Raw genomic sequence first — 23,300 nt, 5'->3', positions numbered from 1 at the left:
CAGGCTGATTACAATCGCTGGAGGCACAGACCAAGCTTCCCAAACAATGGACTCTGCTCTAGGTTAGGACTTGAAAGGTGTCTTGCCTCAACCTCACCCTGATCATCACATGCTGGGGACAGTGAAAGCTCACATATCGCTGTTATGCTCTCTCGGGAAGTAGGTCTCAGCTAAAGTGTTATGTTCAACAGACATCACCAAAAAGTAACTGAGAACAAGTTAGCCAGATTCATACTTTCAGTCTTTTAGGAATTCCGTAAGTTTTCTGCATAAACTGTATCCCTCATAAATCCACAGTGAAAGCTTGGAAATGAATCCATTAAGATACACTCAAATATGTCTCACCAGATTGGTGAAGGAAGCACAGAGTTAAATCACTATCTAGTCTCTAGGGAACTCCCCTCCTTCAGCATAGCCCAGAATAAATAATGCACTCCATTAAAGAAAGACTCCTGTTCTTTCTACGTGAAACTGAAAAAGCTGCACAGGAACTTCAGCTGACATTAAAGTGGAGCCGCATTTCAGGATTTGTCGCACATACACTGAAATCTTAAGTAAAATTGCTGTTACTCATGTGAAAACACTAAGATTTTCACTGTGAGGGTGACTGAGCACTGGCACAGATTGCCAGGGAGGTTGTGGAGGCTCCCTCCTTGGAGACATGGACATGGCCCAGGGCAACTGACTGTAGGTGGCCCTGCCTGAGCATGGCCTTGGACCAGATGAACTCCAGAAGGCACTGCCAACCTCAGCCCTTCTGTAAATCTGTGAAAGTAGATCTCTGTCTCATCTGTGCAAATCCAGGGCCCGCCTATTGATGGAGAAAGGCTTTTTTTTAATTAAAAACTAAACCAAAAAAAAAAAGTTTGGAGCCTTAGTAAAAGCGATTGGAGGAACATTCACTGCCAAGTCTGGAAGCAATAACATTAACTGGCACTTCTAATTCAGCACAACTCTCTTCCCAGAATATGAGTTACTGACACCCTTTCAGGACTGAAACTGCTAAACACCTTCAGTGTCATCAGTGCTTGTTTTTTTAACGACTAAGTAAGCTGCTGTGTAAAAGCCTGAACACTGCATAGTTAACTTTGGGGTTTTTGTGAATAAGCTGTGCAGCCTGAGAGAAAAATGTTCAGACAAGTAAACTCTCAGACTGTACCTGCAGCCATTATTTGAAAAACTTGTGCACTGCATGTTACAGAATGCAGTGCTGTTATTCTCAGAATGTATATGGTCTTTCCTACCCAAATTACACAGCGCTCACGCCTACATGAGGAAAACAAGCTTCTATCTGAAGTACACTGAATGCATTGCAGCACCATGCAGACAGAGCAATGGCTTTCAAAGCAGACACAAACATGCTCTTTCTGAACTGCGTAAATTCAGGAACACTAACAGCAGCATCTCAGAACCCAGCACAGATAATCTACCCAGGTTTTTAGGTGTACTGAGTCCCAGACTTGCCCAGTTAATGTGTTGGAAGGTAAACCTGACCTAGTTTAAAACAAAAGTTTTAAGCTTCTAAATCATTTCAAGTGTGCACTACACTGAATGCAAGTTAAACACACCCTTTCTAGTGCAATGAGCATATCTGGCACAATAAGCATCAATTTGAGTCAAATAATAGCTAAGTAACCATTTTTATGTACAATTCCCTGGTCTATGCAAGATGTAGAAATAGAATTTTACACTTTTACAAGAAAAAGATTAGTTCTCCAGCAAATCTCTATCTATGGCTAATCACTCTATTTTTACTTACATCATTAGCTACATTTCTGTATTAAATTTATTTTGAAATCTAAACCAAATGAGAATCAAAGTACAACTCTGAGCCAAGCATTCAGAGGCAGTGTTTATTACTGGCCTGTTATTCTGAATTATATTTACTGACTTGTCCCACTGATTTTCTCCATACCTGCCCAAAGTTACATTTTAGGGTAGGACAAAGCCCCCTTTCTAGAGTATCTTCCATGAAGAACAAAGGAGGAGGTACAGCCATATAGAACTGGCCGACAGATAAAAATATTTTAAGCCACTTCAGAAAAGCATGTCACCCCTGGTCACTGATGTCCTTTACCTCAAATTTCTGGTGCTTCTTCCTGAACATTTACCTTAAAATTTACAGTATTAATAGAGTACATTTACATTTCTAATAAATGCATGCTTGTCACCAGAGTTCCAGCAGACTAACATTTAGTAAATTCACCTTAAAACCACCTCCAAGTAGTAGTTATATGAATTATAAGCTTGCATACAAAAACATTTTTCAAATACAAGTAAGTCTATTTACCTTGCTTCAGAGAGTTAGATTTACTTCTTCAAAAGCCAGAGAGCACTCCGTGCAATCAGAATACTGTAGCTGGCTGGCCAAGAAACACTTGGGGCATGATTATACCACCACTAGGTATCTTCATTCAATCTATATTTATTGAAAAATATTTACATATTGATCACTATGCTATTAGCTACTTTAATAGCATCTTTACATAGAAGAGGTAAAGAACATCACACTAGGATGGGGGAAGAATGGTAAAATGTCTTTTCAAGTCTCTCTTTTTCCCAAGTTGTCATAAACGAAGAAAGTTCTCAGACCGAGTGTGCTGGAGTCCCACAGTGTGTGCGCCACAGATCAACAGCTTTGCTGACAATAGCATCAGTGTTATCTTGAGGAATCTAAAAATGATCAGGACAAGATGCCTTGTCAGAGTACTTTATTTGGATTGTTTTGTTTCAAATAAAGATTTTAGATTTCCAGTTCAGATTTTACCTCCTTATAAAAGAGAAAGCAAAACTAGAATCCCATCTCCTTGCCCTACCATCCCACTATCCCTCAGTACTACGCACACCATATTACCTCCAGGTTTCAGACAAAAAGCTTTTCTTTACAAAACTGTCAGATGACCACCCAGGCATCTCACACTTCCCACATCCCTAACCCAACATCAGGCAGAACTCATACTGGCCATCCATGACCACAAACATATCTAATCTAATCTAACTAACCTAGATTACACCTGGGATCCTACAGCCCTGCTGTGATGCTGGTTACTATTCACAGAAGGAAAGCTCAGGGTCAGGTTCATGACCTCATCCTTACATCAACAGAAAACATACCTTGTGTCCACAGATTCACACTCAAGCAAGGAGCCAAAAAGATGCCAGGAACCAACCCTCTACAGAGCTTCCAGAAAAATTAACCTAACCTCATCCACACTTATTTTCACAGAAAAACCCTTTAGTATCAGAAAGAATATTGTAAAATCTGTGCAAACATAGATAACACATCCCCCAAAGCCTAAAAATCATTTCATTCTATGAAAGCCTTACCTTCTGACAGAAGACGACTATTATTCTCATCTCTGCACATTCTCTCTTCACCTTGGTACTACTGCACTGTTCTCAGTAATGTAATAGTATCTTATGGTATGTTTGCAACAGGCAATGACTGAGGCTGAAACACACTTTTATAAACCATAAAGGTAATGCAAAGCACAATAGAGTACTTACGTTTTCCAAAAATTGTGTGATCTTTTCTGCAGTATTCAGTGCTATTATCTTCATTTTAAAAGTTAATAATATCTCCACAGCAACAAAAACGAGAATCTTGCAGGACCCACTAATAACTTTGTCCCAAACTCTGCAAAAAAGTGAAAAGGAATCACTGAACATTACTGTAGTCCTTATCTGCTTATTTATCTGCTAGAATAGTCTTTATACAAGCACCTTTTTCCAGATTATTTAATAAAAGACATTTTATTAACTCCTAAATCTGTACAGAGCAGAGTGATAGCAAGCACTAATGTACTAATGTTGCGTGTTCTTGCTTAGAAATGGAACTGTTTACAAGCTCAAATACAAAAAGCAAATCCTGTTTTCACAGCCTGGACCATGACAACTACTCTACAGTGTATGGTAAAGGTGAGAATTTTTCCTAGTGCAAAGAAGTAAACAAATTCTATTAGTATTCCTAATAAAGACACTCTTCAAACAGGTGAGTAGCTGAAAATTCAAAAGGACATAATACTAAACAACTATATCTCAAGAAGCTAAATATTCCAGGTCATTACTGTACGAGATACAAATATGATTTATCAGCAGGGTATAATCCATTATGTTTAATTTAGGCATAAGGAACAACTATTAAGTCTTTCAACCTATCCCACTGTGCACAGAATCTCTCAGAATTACCTAAGCACTCCTATCACTTGTATGAAACTGCCCCTGGACCTCAGAAGTTTAACAAAACTGGAAGGGCAGGCCTCCAAAGGCTGTAAGTACTTTAGCAACAGATCTTTGAAGGGTATTGAAAGGGACCCACACTACTAAACCAGCCTGCAACAATCTGAAATCATCCTTCATCCTGCAGCTCTATCTCAGACCCAACTCAACAGACTCGGGATGAACGATTATCCAAACCCAGTGTGAAACCATCTGTCAGATGGCAGCTTTTATAGGCTTGCATTATTTTTAGTTCTTGAATTTTAAGAGCTGTGGCAGAAAGACTTTCTGAGGATTAATGCTCTTGCTCCTTCTGGGCACTTGTTAAAAGTGTTTCTCCTTCCAAACAAAAACATGGGGGACAAAGACCACATACTATCCTCCATAATCTCTGAATACAATAACACTAACCAGAAAACATCTTCTACAGCCCATCTATAAACTTGGATCTATGAGTGTGCTTCTTCCAAAGACAACTCAATTTTTATACAACCTTTTCTCTCAGAAGACCTTGCCCTTCAGCCTGGAGTGCCAGGAGAACACAATGCAGGCATATCGTGAACTCTGACAGCTGAACTGAAGAGTCCGTATCATACCTTTAAAGAAGTGAAGAAGTGAGAGTCCAAAGAGCCATGAAGATGATGAAGAGACTGAAGCATCTCTCCTATGAGAAAAGGCTGAGAGAGCTGGGGCTGTTCAGCCTGGAGAAGAGAAGGCTCAGGAGGGAATCTCATCAGTGTATATGAATACCTGAAGGGAGGGTGCAGAAAGCACAGAGGCAGGCTCTTTTCAGTGGTGCCCAGTGACAGGACCAGAGGCAATGGACACAAAATGAAACACAGGAGGCTCCCTCTGAACATCAGGAAACAGTTTTTAATTGTGAGGGTGACTGAGCACTGGCACAGGTTGCCAGGAAGGTTGTGGAGTCTCCAACCTCAGAGACATTCAAAAGCCACATAGACATGGCCCAGGGCAACTGGCTGTAAGCGGCCCTGCTTGAGCAGGGACTTGGACCAGATGAACTCAAGAGGTCCCTGCTAACTTTAATCTTTCTGTGATTTTTTGTGAAAAGCTTTTGTAACTCCTGATATGGAATGACTGCTGCTGTTACACAGTGCTTATTTTTCACACTGTGACTGAAGTCAATTCTGTGTCAGTTACTTAGCCTTCTAGTCACATAATTCTTTTGACACTATTTTCACAACCAAACCATTCACCAAAAAATTTAGACTAGAATTTAACTTATAATGAATAAATGAGGAAAAGAATATATAAAATCCTCAGGACTGTTCTTTAAAAAGAAGGAAACAAATACCCCACAGGGACAGATGGGAAAAAAGGCAATGTCAATTTCTTTCCCCTTTGCAATTTAGTTTTACTTCTCTGTCTCGCTGATTAAAAAATGAATGTAATTCCCATATGGGCAGGAACAATAAATAATCCAAGATGAAAATCCTACTGCTTCCGTTGTGGTTCAAGCATCCCAGGACAAGCGATCACTGTAAATATTACACTGATGTTGAAGCCAGGGCTTAGAAGCTTTGAGCAAGGCTATAGAGAACTGAAATCACATTCCTGTCCCACGCTGTACAGGTCATCTCTTTATTTCTAAAACATTTTCCTGCACAAATGTATCTGTTTAGAATCCAAGAACAGCTCACCATGTGTTTCATGGGCATCATAACTGTAATTACGAATGACAACACAGAGAGTAGCAGACCTCAAAACTAGGAATTTTTAAAGTTCATACTAAAGCTCCTGTTAATTCAAATACAAATCTACTAATCCTAACATAAAATACCCAGCCTTCTTTTATTATTTTGCTTCCAAGTCTCCTGACTTCAGTCTCTGTAATTACATTACAGTAGGTTACATCTCATGCTCAGAAAATACTCTGATGTTTTCATGTATTATTTAGTCTGATTCCAGAACAAATGTTTTAACAATAGCAAACCAGATGCAGTATCTAAGTCACTGGTGTCTGACAAATATTGGAAGAGGGTGCACAGCAAAGTGGATGACATGTCAGCACTAGCCAGCTGTGTCTGCTGCAGTATTTTTCACCTTAACAGCTATTGTTACTCTCAGTGCAACTCCGCCAGCAACAGCAATAGGGGAATGACTGTGTGACACCATAAGAAACAGACCAGCAGTCAGCACCTTGTCTACACCAGTAGAGCCAGGAATAGCAACATTAACTGTGTCAGAAAAGCATTTACTTAAAATGGAAAAAACCCACAGCAGTTTCAAGGAAATGTGTGTTTTGATGATTCAATTCTAATACAGCAGCCTTTAGATATTGTATCTCTATAATAACATATGCATTTACTTTCACTTTTTAAATACCAGCAAACATTTAAGATCCAAGTATATTGCCAGAGATTTCAACTTTTTACTTATTTTTTTTATATTCCTAGATATGGAAAAATTGTAACAGAAATGTCATGCAACTGTGCCTAGAGCCCTATTCAGGAATGCTGAAAAAGTATAAACTAAATTCACTGTGGGTTTTGTGACTGTCATCCTCTGTGAAATATAACAGTATTTAATTAACCACAGGAACACTCTTGTAGGTATTTCTTGAACAGTGCAACAGTAGTAACAACCACAAGGAAAAATAAAAAGAAACAGGAAGCTATGAAGGTAAAGAGCATGCCAAGATTTATGCCTATGAAGCCATTTACTTTTCACTGAGTTTCTTCTGTAGCCAAGATACAACCTGCTCTGTGTGTGTGCAGGTGTGAAGCCATGGCATTCTCAAGGCAGTTCCTGAGGTTCCTCAACCGCTACAGTGCATGTAGTATACAAAAAGCATCACAGCATTGCTGCCCTCTCTTTTTCTGAAATATTATCATTAATCTCACAGCTTTTCACCCTAGGCTGCAGTCTAAACACACTCAACCTTACTCCCTGGTTCTGGTCCTTCAGTCATCCAGGCCAAAGATGTTTAAAGAGAACCAATGCTTGCTCTTCTGCCTGCACTTCTGGGTTTTCTTCCAATGGTAACTGGGCATGGAGGGACGTGATGAGGCTCACACAAGTATCCTGATGTCACATCACGATCCTGTGCCCATCTGTTTCCAGAGCTGGGAAGCAGCTCACTCAGACAAAGACAAACTGACTTATGCTTCTCTATAGTAGTAGCCCACATGCACATTCTTACACCCTCCCACTCCATAGTAAATTTCAAGCATTTTTCATATTTCTGTTGTTTCTACTAACAAATACTTATATTTTTACAACTAGATGTAATTTATGCAGAACGTGGAGATCACAGATGTAAAACTACAGAAGCCATATATTAATACATGATATAGTGCCAGTTTGAAAGGCAGTCAGTAAGGTTTCAGAACTACCAAATACTTTGCCACAAATAAGTTATCAGAGGCTAATAACTAACACCACCCCATCAGCTATTACAGTCCTGATAATGCCAAGTCTTCAGTGAAGAATACAAACAATGTTAGTCAGGGACACAATATGTGATTGGCAACATTAGGCCATAAAAAATGCCTGGCTTATTCACAAATATATCTGCAAAGCTGCACTACTTCTATTGTAGTTGGATCATCTGGGCTGACAGTGCTGGAATAAACTGGCAGCCAAAGTGCCATTTTGCCTGTAGAGCTGAAGCCACAAACAGGACACCAGGCTTTAACATCAGGGCTCTCCGGCAGAGGCCCACAAGCACCACTTAAAAGCTCTCTACACGTGGGGCTTACTGTTGCAGAATTCAAGTAAACAGGGCAATGGTGAGTACAGAAACAAAGGTGTGATGCAGTTCTCTCCCTGTTTTAGGGGCAAGCCTTTCTGTCCCTCTAAAACCTGTGCTACAGGCTGGTTCATGTTCCAGGAAGCACCCTGTCTACATTCCAGGTGGAATACAGAGCCCTGAGGATACAGCACCTTCAGAATGGTCGGTCTGCTCCTCTCTTTTACCCACATGACACCTTTAAGAAGTTTGTTAAGGAGCTTGTTGCATAGGGCAAGCAAAGAACTGCATAAGCTCAAAGGAAAAGTTTCTACATGAAACCTGCCTATATACATTTTCCAAGTCCATTTAAATTAAACTGATGCCTAAGTTTTACCCATGGTATAACTAGAAGTGTGCTATAAACAGTATTTATACTGAATGACAGCGCCTGTCAAGAGTAAAGCTGGTATTATACAGCTCCATCTCACCATTACTGGATAAAATTTCTGCATAGCGTATACAAATCTTGTACACCTTACCAAGAAAAAAAGAAACCCATGAAATTTAGATTTAGCTGCCTGGCAGAAAAGACTACAATTTATAGAAAGCAAGCAACCTCTCTAAGAAATACAGTGCTAAATCAGAAGTTAAATCATAAAAGATGGAGCTCAGATCACCTCTCAACGAGAAAGTAAGTAAAAATCACAGAAGAACTGGAAACCTGTTTCCAATTCTCAGCAGTTCCAACAATGCCATTTGGATCCATTTCAGATAAGCATTCAGGCTTCTGGGTTCTAATCCAAACTGAATCTCCAAGCATTAATTAAGTTCATCTGTCACATGCTATCCATGAAGTATGTTATTTCCTTAGCAAATTAGGCCATTATGATTACAACTGAATAACTCAGAAACCTAAACTGGCAAGAAAAAAGTGCACTTTTACCATATTCCCACAAGAACTGTTGGGAAAAGGGATTGCTGTGCCATCAGAAGTACCAACACCGAAATTTGGTTTTATTCTACAGTGATACAAAAAGCCAATATTTTGACCTTTTCCATGGAAAAAAAAAAAAGTACTTAAATTTCAAGTCAAGGTATTCTATTTCAGTAAGGTTAAACAACATAAGAATGCACTAACTAGAAAAAGTTTTATATAAAAGTGAACTGATTCAAAATGGTAGAAGTTTGACACTAAGTATTCTGACAAGATGAAATTAAATCAAAATTCTTTATCTAGATTTTTTTGTACACTATCAAAGTAACACAGCTCCATAAAATGTTCAATTTTCAACAGAAATTTTAAAAAACCCTGAATCTTCCAACAGCAAAATTGCTCTGATGCAAATTCATTTCAGCTCTAGTTCTCAGCCATAAGACATAGTAGGAAATTTAAAAATTCAATCACATAAACTCTACATAAAAATATCCTAGAAGACCTGCGAAAAGGTTCCTAATGCTGTAGTTTGCAAAGGCTATTTCAGATCACAGAAGCCTACCAAAAAAAAAGACCTGAAGAGACTGGCAAAGTCCCAGGTAGAGCAGTCACTTCTACTGACAGTAGCTGAAGTTCTAAGGCATTAAGTTCCATACAGAGAAAGCACAATGAAACAAGGTCAATCATTATCCACTGAAAGCAAACCTACAAATGCAAATGTGAAACAGATGCAGGCAAACCATACATGTTCAACTGCTTTTAAGGATGTAACAAGCATTTTATACATGCTTACATAATTTCTGTAGCCATAAAAGTAGTAAAAGCTTTTAACCACCACATCACACATAACCACTAGAGATTACTAGTTTGGAGACCTACAGGTGCTTGGTGAGAAGAACTCACCATGTACAATTACCATGCTGCACACCTAAAGGTCTACTAGCAAATCCTTCAGTTTCAGTTCAAAACCTTTTTTTTCTCTCAGACATATCCCTTGTCAAGAGGAAAATATACAGAACTTCAAAGACCATGGTAAAATACTAGAGAGCATAATTTCTAATCCTACAGTTTGTTCCCTAAAACCTTCTTATTTTCATAAGGGCAAAAAACCATTTTTATAAACATCTGTTTCCCACTTTCCTTCATGAAATGGGAAGTCCCAGATAAACAATCCAGATTGCATTCACTATTGAGATTAAGACCAACTTTACCACCACAAAGCATTTTACAGAGCTATCTATTTCCACACTAGGTTCCTCTATTAGCCACTGACATCCTGGAGGTGCTGGAGAAAAACTTCCCTTGAACCTCATTACTTCTCAAAGTTTTCAGGCAGCTGAATATGAAACCATTGTTTTCTTTTGTGCCATCTCCTGCTCAGCTATTAGCAACTCTTGTTAATGAAGAATACACTTCTCTACATCGAGCTCAAATTTTCTGCTTTCCAAGAGTTCTCAGGCAGCAAAACTAGAGAAGTCATACAATTTCAAAAATCATTCAGTGAAGTGCAATGTACAATAATTTTCCCCTTTTAAAAGCTGGACAACCTATTTCTAACTGTAAAATACATATATATAAAAAATATACTAACTGTAGAAACTGTGATATAATGCACCATTTCATTAACTTTGCAATACTCAACCTGCCCCTAGTACTTTTTTAAATAAACATTCTGTCAGGGTTTAACCCCAACCAGCAACTAAGCACCACACAGCTACATGCTCACTCCCCCCACCCCAGTGGGACAAGGGAAGAATTGGAAGAGTAAAAGTGAGAAAAAAACTCAAGGGTTGAGATAAAAACAGTTCAATAATTAAAAATAAATAATCATAATTTTAAAAAATTGTAAGGAAAGGAGGAAAAAAGTAACAAAGAAGGAGGAAAAAAGACAAGTGATGCAAATGAAAACAATTGCTCATCACCAGTCAATGCCCAGACAGCCCCCAAGCAATGTCTCCACCCTCCACCACAGTTTTACTGCCATATGGTCTGGAATATCCCTCTGGTCAGTTGGTGTCAACTGTTCCAGTTGTGTCCCTTCCCAAATTTTTGTGTACCTCTGACCTCCTCCTTGACAGGGAGGTGTGAAGCGCAGAACAGGCCTTGAATCTGCATAAGCCCTGCTTAGCAATACCAAAACATCCCTGTGATATCAACACCATTTTCAGCACAATTCCAAAACATAGCTCCATACTAGCTACTATAAAGAAATTTAACTTTATCTCAGTGAAATGCTGGGGTTTCAACCCCAAGCCCCAAATTAAGGTTGACATATGGGTGATTCCCAGCCCTTCACCAAGGGGGGGTGAGTTTACCTTTAGGCTTCCCTCCAGGGTGCGGCTGGCCTTGCAGAGAGAGCCATGAGGTAAATGAGCCCCAGGTGTCCCACATTAAGTAAACAAGGATCAGGTGTCCCACTTAGGGATAAAAGCTGGGACCACTTGCAGGAGGGGGTAGTGTCTGTCTGTGAGGTGGATGCCCTGTGCAGAGTTTCCTGTTGGGGAAGGACCTCCCGCCTCCCTGGAACTGGGCTCCAGTCAGATCTGGCTTTTGTAAATGTGGGCTGTGTAGAGATTCAGTGTGTGTCTTCCTTGGTCTTATGCGTTTGGCTTGTTGACTCTGTTGTCTCCCATCCCTTCTATGGAAACTGCATGTCACTGTTTATTCCACCCATTGTTGGTTGTGTGGTGGTGTTGTTGGGGTCAGTGGGATTGATGTTGATTATGTATAATCTGACTTATTTGTACCCCCAGTGCTCACCCATATACTGACCCTTTTGTATCAAATACAATTTGGTTATTGGTTCATCTTTATGCTGGCTGTGTCCTTTATGCTAGGCCTGATAATTGGCAAAACACCCAGCCAAAACCAGTACATATTCCCAAATCTCTTTCATCTGATGTTAACACAATATTATAATCACTCCCTAAGCAAGTATTTTCATTAAAAAGTCTGAAAATTGACTACCATTCAGCTATCTACCACTTTGAGGGGATGCAAAGTTTTTAATCCTAAGAGGCATTAAGTGTATAAAGAATCGGATGCTACATTTAAACCCATTTATTTTTAATTTCAATGTGAAAAATGATCATACAAATATTATCTTGTGTCAGTAACAAGTAGAATCAAATCTAATTTTATCATTTTCAAGTCAGCAATAAAGTTAACTCCATAATCTTACAGATAAAGTAAGGAAAGCTCTTTGCCAGCTAGTGATGATAAAAAGCTAAAATTACTATGTAATTACAATTGGAAAGAAAAAAGATAACTTGCCTCTGTAAACTGGACTCAGGTAAACAGCCTGCAAAACACTTTTTAAACCAAAGATCATAAGGGAGCTTGCTCATTGCAGCACATGCTTTCAGATGCATCAGGAGTCTGTTATCTTCTATGTTCAAATACTGCTCCAGAATTTTTGGCTGAGAAAGCAATTGGAAAATGTTAGATAACTCACATCAGAGTACCCTCTATAGTTAACACACACTGCAAGACAAGAAATGTCTTAAAAATACAATCAGTATAAAATAACGAACTTGCACTGTTTTAACTAAAAACATCAGGTTCCAAAACACAAGTGTTGCTCACTTTTGCAACAGCTAATTAAGTACTTAACTAGAGTGTCTCAAGTTCCTTAAATTGCTGACCACTAGCAGAACTTCCAAAATATGCAGTATACCCTAATGCAAGGAAGTGTTTGAGAGTTTAAGGCAAGAGATTAAATGTGCACTAGTTACTGCTACCTTCACAAGTAAAACTGAATTTCATTCACCTCAAACCTAATTGCCTTAGCACATGTCAAAAAAAAAAAAATATACACACAATGCAGCAGAATCCTGAAAATCAATTCTGAGAGTAAATCCCCATGCAACTTATTAAAAGCTGGACATTGATTTCTTGTATTTAGGAGCACAAACATGCGGATAATTCTCATTTTGTTTAAATTCTAATGTAACACAATACACATTTTCATTAATTCAGGAGTAGCTTTACACTTTTTGTCATAATTGGGTAAACGGCTAATGACTTCAGCTGTTAAAGGGAGAAAACGCTTTCTTTGTAGAATGTTCATCTTAAAACAGAAACTTAGGGAGGGAGACAGTTGGCACCCTCTATGTAGTGAGAACACATACTTTCTTTAAAAATGCTCCTCTGTCCTTTGAAAGGAATTACAGAAATTGGTATAGTCGAATGTATCGCCTCCAGCAACAGGAGGTAGGTGTAAGAAGCATTTCTTAGTTCCAAAACAATGACAAAGGACACACATAATTTTGTGCCAAGAATTTTCATTCAGTAGTTGCTAGTACACAAAGTACTCTGATACTTTTATCTCAGTGAATACTGTTAACTAAAAGTTTCTCATCTGTTTTAAAAAGCTTTTGTGATTTTTATAAATATGCATTTTTCTTTACAAATTTTAATTTATAAACCAGAAAGACAGAAACTCAAAATATTCTGAGAACATTTAGATGACCAGTGCCAAAAGAACTCTATTCCACTTTTTATTGTAACTTAATTTGCAACATATTGTTTTTCTGAAGATGTAGTACCCTGCTCCGTTTATAAAGCAAAACAATTGTGCTTTGTTTGTCATCCAATAAGCAGCATATGGATGCCAGAGACGCAGCCTAAAAAGCAGCAGACATACATCAAGATGTTCTTAACTTTGTGACATTTTTAGTTGTTTAAAATAAAGAAAATTCTTAAGTGACCAATTTGTGAGAAATATAATTCAACTAGATACAATGTAAGCTTTAGCTAACCTAAAAATAAAATAAAATGTAACTGAAAACAACCATGTGGCAAGTGAAAACAATTTCTAATATTATGATAGCATCCCACAGGACAACACAATCAGAACACAAAAACCCCTACTCCTTTGGTTCTCTCAAAACAGTTGGTGGAACAGAATCTAAGGGTGTTACCTCTGACATTCCAGTTGTCTCCATATATTAGAGCTTTCCATGACTGGCTCTCTTCACAAAAAATAAAAAGGTTTTTTTCCTTACCAGTTGTTGCAGTGAATCTTTGTGCTTGCTGTTCAGCTGATTCACAAAGCAACTGACAAGCCAATAGCATTCTATAGGATCCTCCACCATTTCCTCCATCGCTTTAGCAATAGCAAGAAACACTTCATCTTCAGGTTCCTAGAAAACAAAGCCAAAAAAAGTGAACTACACAGATGTACTGGACTATCTGATTTAAATTATTATTATCTTTCCCTGCTATCAGGAAAACAAACTGAAATCAACGTACACAAAGAGCTGTTCTGAAATTCCTAAGTAAAACACCAGGCAGCAGCTGCATTATGGTGACAGATACCTATTAAAGCTGAACATGTAAGACTCACTTTTAAAACAAAACATAGGACAGGAGTCTGGAACAACTCTGATTCAAAATTCTCAAAGGAGTTAATATTACATCCTAACAAGGTACCAACAATCCTACTTCCATGACCCACATTTTTATTCTGCATAGCAGCAGAATTTTTCATCCTATTCTTTGCTAAGGGCCAAGCAGGCCCTTCAAACACCTTTGTCATGGATCTTACAGTTACTGAAAAAAAATAATGCAGCCATGAGCTGTATGCCTACATTCACATATAGAAAAATCATTTGGTTTGAGATAAACCTCTTCCTACAGATGAATATTTTTTCCAAGTGACAAGTAACTTATTCCCCACAACACATGACCAGAAGCATGGGATGGACATGCCATCATCTTTTCTTCTAAGGATATACCTTCCTAACAGAAGTATCAGCATTTCTAAACCACAGATAATGGTGTGACTGCACATAGGGTAGATGGAGAGCAGCTAGACCTCATGACAACAGCTAGCTCAGGAAGTGTCTAAAGTGGGAGGATGCCCAAGAAAAGGCTCTGTATTTTCCCTGTTTCTTACAGTCTTCCTTACACAAAGCAGTACTGATTACAGTAGGAGGCAGGGTAACAAGCCAGATACATATCCACAGTCTGATCTACTGTAACCATCAGCAGCAGTAAACTGTAGAATCACAGACTTTTTCACAGATTACAACTCATGCAAAACATGTGGGTAGTCTAAATACTGCTGGGATATGCGTCTGCTAAGTAGACTGCTGCAGTACACACATACCCCTACTTAAACTCTCTGCTTTCAGAAGAACAAATCTTATTTAGCAGGCTTCTGTGATTTGTGACTTAAACATTTTAAAATATTTAGACCACTCCAACATTATCTGTATACTCCCTCTGCCTCCACAATAAAACATCTGCATTACTATCAAGCAGTAACCCCTTGTAAGTTTAAAGGGACAGCTTTACAAACAGGCTGGCATAAAGAGAAGAAATGCTCTCTTCAGCAAAACAGATGTGGGTTACAGGACTAATAACTGTGGATCTGCTAAACACCACCTCTATAAAACCCCATCACAGTACTGAGAGCAGCCAGTGTTCTGGGATGCACTGACGACAAGACACTTGCTCAGAAGGCAATACCACTCTATAAGGAATGAATTTTCAGACCACTGGGTCGCATGCAAAGATCAAGGAAAGTTTTCTGTAGGAAACCTTCAGGGCAAGATGGCCACATTCCTACGCAATGGTAAGGGCACAAAACCACTCTCCCTCCTCTGATAAGAGAATGCTGTCTATAATCCTCCACTCCAAAATATTACTGAATTTTCCACATTAACTTTAACTTTTTTTAATTTTTTAACTTTTTAAAATTTTTTATGTCAAATTTTATTATTACAGATGAAAAATAACAAAGTAAGCTGGGCTAGAGGGAACATGGATAAATTAATGTTAAATACGGGATAAAATCTAGTTCAGAAAGTCCCATGTCTCCTTTCATCATCTCTTCTTTCATAAAGGCTTATAGGTAAGATTCACACATTGTTTTTATCATCACACTACAGACTTATCATCAAAACAGACTCATTTACCCATATGCGAGTACACTGTAAACTGCACAGTACATGCATTACCTGACAAAAGCCTGTATCGGTTCAGACTAACAGAAAAAGGAGGTCAGTACACTAAAGTAGGGATTTAAAAACAAATAATTTAAATACATTATATAATTTGCAGTAAGTCACTGCTTGTACTGTCTCTGAATTATCCTTGTTCCAGAACATTTAAAAATCTATGAGCTCTGATAAGATTGTCATTTTCATTTCACTGCTATAAAGAAAGTGAAGTGTACTAGAGTACAAAAGGCTTGAAGCCTAGCAGGCAAAATACACAAAAGAGATTTTAAGGCATAAAATCTTACATAAATACTTAGGGGAAGAAAAAGATAAAAGCACTTTGACTAAAATCCCATATTTTATAGTAGTACTTCTCTGTTTTCCATTCACCTTACTTTGTCTATCTACATGCATTTGTGTTCAGTTTCTCACAGGTTTATAGTTTGAAGTTAAATAAAATACTATATTTAAAAGTGTTAAAATGACAACTGACCAATGGAAATGCCAAGCTTCGAGGCAATTTTCCTGATTCCAGTTGATGTATGCGGAGGAAAACATCTACCTGTGGCGTAGAATCATTAATAAAACGAATTACATGAAGAGCATGGTGAATATCCCAGTACTGCTCCTTCCGGTACTTCATCACCAAAGCATGAGATTCATGGTGAGGAGGAATAATTCCTAAAAAAACCCAAAACAAAACAACAACAAACAAGCAAAACATAAAAAAAATATATAAGCAGCTGTAAAGAGAAAAAACAGAGCACTCAAAACTCCCTTTCCACAAGATTTGCCTAAATTCAATTTCTACTACAACTCCAGCCTAGAGAAATAGAGGACCTGGCATTACAGTTTGTTTATAAACTTGGTCAACGAATATAGAGAGAAAATTCTACAAAATTGGAAGTCAACGGACCAACCAAGCACTTTATACATTTATAAAAAATAAACGTCGTGTTAACTGAGCATAGGCAAAATCTACCCTCAGAATGTTGTTCCTCAAGCTCTTCTACAAGGTTTTCAGCAAATGAATGCTAACTCTTTTGTACACCGCATCAGTGGTAAGACGTGTCATTGTTGGGATAGATGAAAAATAGTTTAATTGGTTTATTCTCCCTCTCCAACAACCTTACTTTAAATTGTGAATCTTGTTACTTGTTCATACCTACCTGCAGTTTTTGATACAGTACTAGTTGTGTATTTGTGCCCAGCTTCCATTGATTTTGAAAATAAGTGGAAGCAGAATGATTTTTATATACGCATTAGCAGTTCGTGTTTTCAAATTTTACACTTTGTCTGAAATGAACAGAGAAAATATATATATATATATATATATATATATATGCAATTAACTAGTGTGAAGATACAGTATGTTCCAGTATTATTTAATTTACCATTAGATCTCTGCTGGAAAACTCTTTACTCACTCTATCACAGATTAATCCTCCCTAAAACAACATTCAGAAGCAAAACCAATCACACAGGTTGAATCAGTTACAGATTAAGAATACCACCCAAATACTTTGTAAGGTAACATTTTTTACTTCCTTAGCACAACACAAATATTTTTTATAGTTTCCTATGAGGAAAAATAAAAAAGGAAATAAAAGCACCTAAGTAGAGAGGCAGAGAAAATTACACTGTTTATGATCTCCAGAAGACATGCTCAACATTTCACTCAATCTCTCCCCTCACTCAAGACTCAATCTTGCCATGCAATAATGTTCGCAACAAAACTGTCACAGGCTTCAACAGAAACAAGATCTTATGTACACCAGAGAAAAAAAAAGCCACTTTCATATCACTAGCAAAGCAGAATTTTCCCTGTTATAGAAACTCATGGGAACAAAGTATTCTTCAAAAATCAGTTCTGAAACAGGCTACCTGCTGCTTTTATCTGTCATTTAAAGAAAAAAAACTATTCCTGCCAAGTGTTAAACCATGAAATGGCTCTGTTTTAGTAAAAGCGTATCAGACAGAAAATTATCTTTTATTTTCGAACTGCAAACCTGTCTGCATTCCAAAAGCTGGGACAGAGCACGACATTTTTCACACTATGCAAAAATACAAGTCAGTATCATGACTTTGTATGTACATACTGTCAACCGCTTTCCTCACATGCAGAAGACTACCTTAGGCTAACAAAAAAGAAACTTAAACAACACAGGGACGTGTAGAAACCATCATGAGTCATACTCAAACAGGAAGTTAACAGACATCGCTGACATACCACGTAACCTGGGACAGCATCGAGCCTTGGTATGTGTCCGATATAATTTTGCTAACAGGATAGAATCCCTTTTGTTAAACCATTAACACTATTTAGAGGAGCTGTAACACCTCCCACCAGAAATGGACCGGGCTGTTGTTGCAATCCTTTAGGGAGAGATATTTTGCATTGCTCTTCTGAATACCAGCTTTTCTAATGAGTGTTGACACTGACATGCAGCATAAGACAAGTCCTGTACCTCTGTTCACCCAAGGAGTATACAGAATGACAGTATGAGTACTTGAAATAAATCACTTTGGGTTTAAAATACAAAATTCTTTTAAAAAATCAATACAATTCTCCATACAGTTAACTCAAAAGGTTTTTTCATATGATACACAGATCATCCTATCTAAAACATTCAAAGATAGACCACTGGCTCTGCAGTGAGCTAAAAGTTTGCCAATAGACTGTACTTTGTTATTATAGTGGCTGAAGGATCTTGTAACTGAGTCACTTGTCCAAACCTCCTACACTGTACTTTCTACTACTAATATTTTAAAGGATGCTGACTACTTCACTAGGGCCCAGGGTACAAGAACCTTTTTCATCCTAAAATCAGTACTTTTAACAGCAAAGGCTTTTGTCAAGTAGGATTACTCTGTTAGTTCAATGATCAATGACAAGAACTTCAAGTTTTATAATTAGACCTTGAACCTTCTGTGCACTGTTCATTTACTACCTCTCCCCAAAAAAAGGCTTACGAATCCAAATATCAGGAATATGAAGCCACAATTTTTAAACTGTAGAAAACTGGAGGAAAAAAAAATAATTGTTTCTAATACACTATTTCAAACTCCAGACACTGTAGTGAAACATGGAGACCAAGAAGGGAAACAGAAGACATTTACTTGAACGTTGTTCAAGAGCATGGCACAGCCTAAAGTAACCACCCTAAAACAGAGAAAAACTGTTTTGTGAAATACTCTTTCTGAGGTAGGAGTCACCAATCTTCCTGACTGATTCACATGCCAAAATCTTCATCTAAGAGATACATATGGGATCTGTATCACATGCCCTCTGGAGGGCCAAAGGACAAAAGTAGTATAGTTCAAAGACAGCAAAACCCAGCAGCTTCCAAGCCAACCTGCAGAGAGATGCTGCTGGTCTTTCACTGACAAAACACCACTTCAGATATCAGCACCCTTTCAGCCAGCACATTCCTGGTAATACGAGACTGAGCATGAGAGCCATGCTCAAGCTTTTCCAAAGTGCCACAACACTCCGCCACCAACAGTATGGTAAATCACATTTCTCTTCCACAGACTAAGTCAGGCCAACGTACATTCAATCTGCAGTGTTTCTCTACACGCAGCAACTCTAAGGGAAACTCTCCAGACAGCTTGTAAGGGTCAGAACTTCTGGACCTTCCACAACCCTTCATGTCTCCAAGTGACATGACCTCACAACTAGTAAAACCAACACATTTGACCAGTTACTGCAAAGTCATCAGCACTTCAGAATCAGTCATCTGACTAACACGCTTCAAGGAAAGCAGAATCTATTAATGGGGGGTTTTATGGTTTCTGGGGATACTGTAATTTGTCTCTGGCCTTCTTCAATGGCAAATACAAATTAAAGTCAGAAGCAAAACCAGAAGAAACCATGATTCTGTAGAACTCAAAGCTTCTCTTTAGAATAAACATCCATTCCATACCTTGCCTAGTTTTTTTAGGTTTGATCACAGCTTTACTTCAACATAATTGTCTGTAATTATAGGAATGGAACGGAGTATCTTATGATGTATCACTGACTTATTACAATCCACTTTTCAAATCCATTTTATAAATTTACTTGGATAGCATTACAAAGTTAAATACAGAAATAAACTCTTCTAGGTACACTTCAGCAAAAGTTATCAGAAACTATGCATAGAATATTGTTTTGTAATTGCCGCTGTGCATCCTAGATAGATACAAAAATAGGCTAAATATATATCAGTAGGCAAGGTAGTACAGATTAATCCATGTCATTAACTCTTTAAAGAAAAAAAAAAAAAGAAAACCAGAAAAAATACACCTTCCTACATACTCATTTCTACAGAGGATCATGGATGCTGTATTTCATACCTAAAAGCACTTTCCACACCAGTATACGATACATGGATGGGAGAGGAAACCTCTGACTAAATGTGCAAAGCTTCTCAATATCTGTAAAGAAATAAAGAGGTAAAAAAATTAAGGTAAATTTAAATATAAATAGGTTTGAGTCTCTGATCCACCCAAGTATGACAAATCCTTAGCTGCAGATCGAAATCCCCACTTTCATCATATATTATCAACAAATGCTTTCATCACTCCAGTTGAGAATAGAATGTACCTTATAAACTGCAAGAATTTTGAAAAATATATATGTTGGCTTGATTTACAATATAACTACCCTAGGTTTCACCAGGAATAAACTGTAACATTTTTATAGACATTTTGTAAATAGTGTTGCTATGTCAAAACAATTAAGGGGTTTGTTAAAGGGACAGCATTTATCTTTCCGTTAGAGATGTGGCACTCCTCAGGGATCAGGAGCAATAACAAAATCTTCACTGTTTTACGTTTAGATGGAATTAACCATGAGAGAATGTATTTTCAGATTAAAGTTGCTTTCATTAAAAATCATTTAGTTTCTTGTTTCTTTTCTTCTTTCTGAAGAAAAAAAGAAACAGGGAAGCAGACAAATCTTTAATAGTTTTAAAAATCAGATTTTCAGATCTTTGAAACTCAAAAGACTGCTAATAATAACTGAGAGATTAGCAGTAAAAAATGTAGAACTTAAATGAGTACTAAGCAGAGCAGCTAAACATTTTCTATTATTTCCTCCCCAGCCCCAAATCAAAGTAATAAAGGAAACAGTGAAATCAACTTGCCCAACCGGTCATCTTTTAACAGAATTTCCAGTGACTTCTTTTCTTCAACTCCACGAAATCCCACTTTCTCATAATACACTGAGCGAAAGTTTCTCTGAGAGTCATCAGCCATGGTTGATTCCTTTTGGAGAAACAGTAATTCCCATTAAGACTTACAAGAATACATTCCTACTGTGTTAAGGTCAAGTACTTTTGCACAATGATAAAAGTTGACTGCCTATGTTTCTATAGTATAAATAAACCCTACATAATATGAAAATCTTCCAAGATTTTTTTTTCATCATATGTTAACATAGAAAATCATAAAAATAACTGAATCTAAACAAGGTCTAAAGATATCCAATTTTCCAAACAAAATTCTGGGATTTCTAAAAAAAAAATTTTAATCCTGTAGTAAATTATACCACTTTCCAAAAAGTTAAAATAAAATGATGGAGAGACACTTAATCTTTTATGTGGTATTGTGTATTTCAAAACCAATACAAAAAATACAGTGAAGAATCCAACAAAATTTTGGGTACAAAAATCCTAATCAAGTACAGATAGGTAAAATCATGAGGTTTCATACTCACCAGACAAGGTAACCAGAAGCAAGGACAAGCCAACGCTGACCTCGGTAGCACAGGGGTGACAGGAAAGAATAAGGCTAGGTATGTAGATTTGTTCTTAAATTGCAAATTTGAATTAAACGTTCACATTGTTATCGGGTGCTGTAACAGCCACAGTCTTGAGCTTGGTATTCCAGTAGTAGAAAAAAATAAATGTCTCATCCCTATACTGGAAACAAAGGTAAATTGCAGTGAGTAAGTACTCTCTGTTTCATAAGAAATGTAACAGACATTTCAATTCAGTTCAACCTTCTGAACATCAATTCTCTCTCCTCTGCAGGTTTACAAATACAAGAAAGTTCTGGTTTGTAACCCAAACAACTAAAAACAATCTTAACTTTCACACCCAGTGACAGCAGCAAAATTTGGAGAAAAATAATCTGAATGAAGAACAATGGGTGAACAATGCATTGAAAAGCTTTTCTAGTCAAATTCTTCTTTTCCTTGTTGAACCGAAGTACACATCCAGAGCAAAGCATTTGAAGATATAAACAACGGCCACAATTTTACAATGAATGCACATATTTAAATCTGTATATCCATTAGGCCTATTTGCATTTCAAATTAAGTCCATTTTTAGTGCTTTGTAGGATCAGGGCCAAGACCAGACAGAAAAATATAAACCAGCAAAGGACTAAATTAGTGCTTTCTGAGACAGGTAAAATACTATCTCAAAACCACAAAAAAAAAAAAAAAAAAAAAAAAGATTACTTGTAAGACATTCCAGTTGTGCATCATCCTTGTGAAAATGACCATGATGTTCATGTATTGTGCATTTAAGGGTCTGGTGATGAGTGTTTACTACTTACACTGCACTCATGTCTAGCAGACTTATGCTATACACACTCAACTATATTTAAAATATCTGAAATTTCTTAAATCTGAATAACATGCTATTCAGAAAACATTTAGCCTGTACCACTTGTGGAAAGCTGACTGTAGAGTCACAGAACAGAAACAATAAATGTAATGCGAAAAATAACAGCATGATCATGCCATTTTAATAATTTTAAACTATCACCTACCAGCAGTACATTTTATTTACCCAGCGGAAAAAAGGAGGAACACTGTTGCCTCCTTCCCTCCAAATTCAGGATATGTACTTTCGTGTTGGGCAAACAAGGAATATTCTAATCTTTACACATATCATCAATAAACTGGAAGAAGAAAGGGTGAAAATAAATCCCTAGCCAGCTCATTGGAAGTGTTCTGTACAAGAGAGTACAATTAATTCATCCTGTCTTCAAAGATTAATGCATTTTTGGCCTTAACAGCCCTCTTCATCACATTATTTCACGCAGTGAATACAAATTAAACACAAATACTTCGTAAGGAGCCAGACACGATGCCAACACACTTCTGCCCATTTACAGAATGCTCTGCCTTGCCCAGACTAAGCCGAACTCTGGGCGCAGCCTTGGCAGGCCGAGCAGCCCCGCCTGCGGGCAGCCGCAGCCCTCGCTCACCCCCTCCCGGTCCCTACGGCGGCCTCGCTGCAGTTTCAGGCTCTGGGGTTGCGACACCCGGTCTCTGTGACATTCCCAAAGGAAAACGGGGATACACTTGGGCACGGGGTCATCCACCCCCCGGAAAGCAAACCGCAAGCTGACGGCCACCCCTCTCCCCACACATACCGGCATCCCCCTTCCAGCGGGCAAGGCGGGGGGGCAGAGGCTGGGCACCCCACACACCCCGCCCGGCGCGCACGCGCTCGGGGGCAGAGGGTCCCCGCCGGAGCCCCCACGGGGGCCGGCCAGGGCGGCGGGAGGG

General features: G+C 38.1%; 1 protein-coding gene across 1 annotated transcript; it reads right to left on the bottom strand.

Moving 5' to 3' along the window:
* Positions 1–1,768: 1,768 nt before the first annotated feature.
* On the bottom strand, positions 1,769–23,294 carry LOC113476367 (TBC1 domain family member 7-like). Its single transcript, XM_026841837.1, has 9 exons — positions 23,165–23,294; positions 21,495–21,699; positions 20,923–21,043; positions 20,132–20,212; positions 16,287–16,474; positions 13,853–13,990; positions 12,120–12,265; positions 3,508–3,637; positions 1,769–2,673 (listed from the first exon to the last, which is right to left on the bottom strand). The coding sequence occupies exons 3-9, from the start codon at positions 21,032–21,034 to the stop codon at positions 2,587–2,589; spliced, it is 882 nt and encodes a 293-aa protein (XP_026697638.1). The 5' UTR covers positions 21,035–21,043; positions 21,495–21,699; positions 23,165–23,294; the 3' UTR covers positions 1,769–2,586.
* Positions 23,295–23,300: the final 6 nt, after the last annotated feature.

The sequence above is a fragment of the Athene cunicularia genome (genome assembly GCF_003259725.1).
Source record: "Athene cunicularia isolate RWA chromosome 2 unlocalized genomic scaffold, athCun1 chr2_part1, whole genome shotgun sequence".
Lineage (NCBI taxonomy): Eukaryota > Metazoa > Chordata > Aves > Strigiformes > Strigidae > Athene > Athene cunicularia.
The sequence above is the reverse complement of the archived record's forward strand: the minus strand, read 5'-3'. Positions and strand labels throughout refer to the sequence as shown.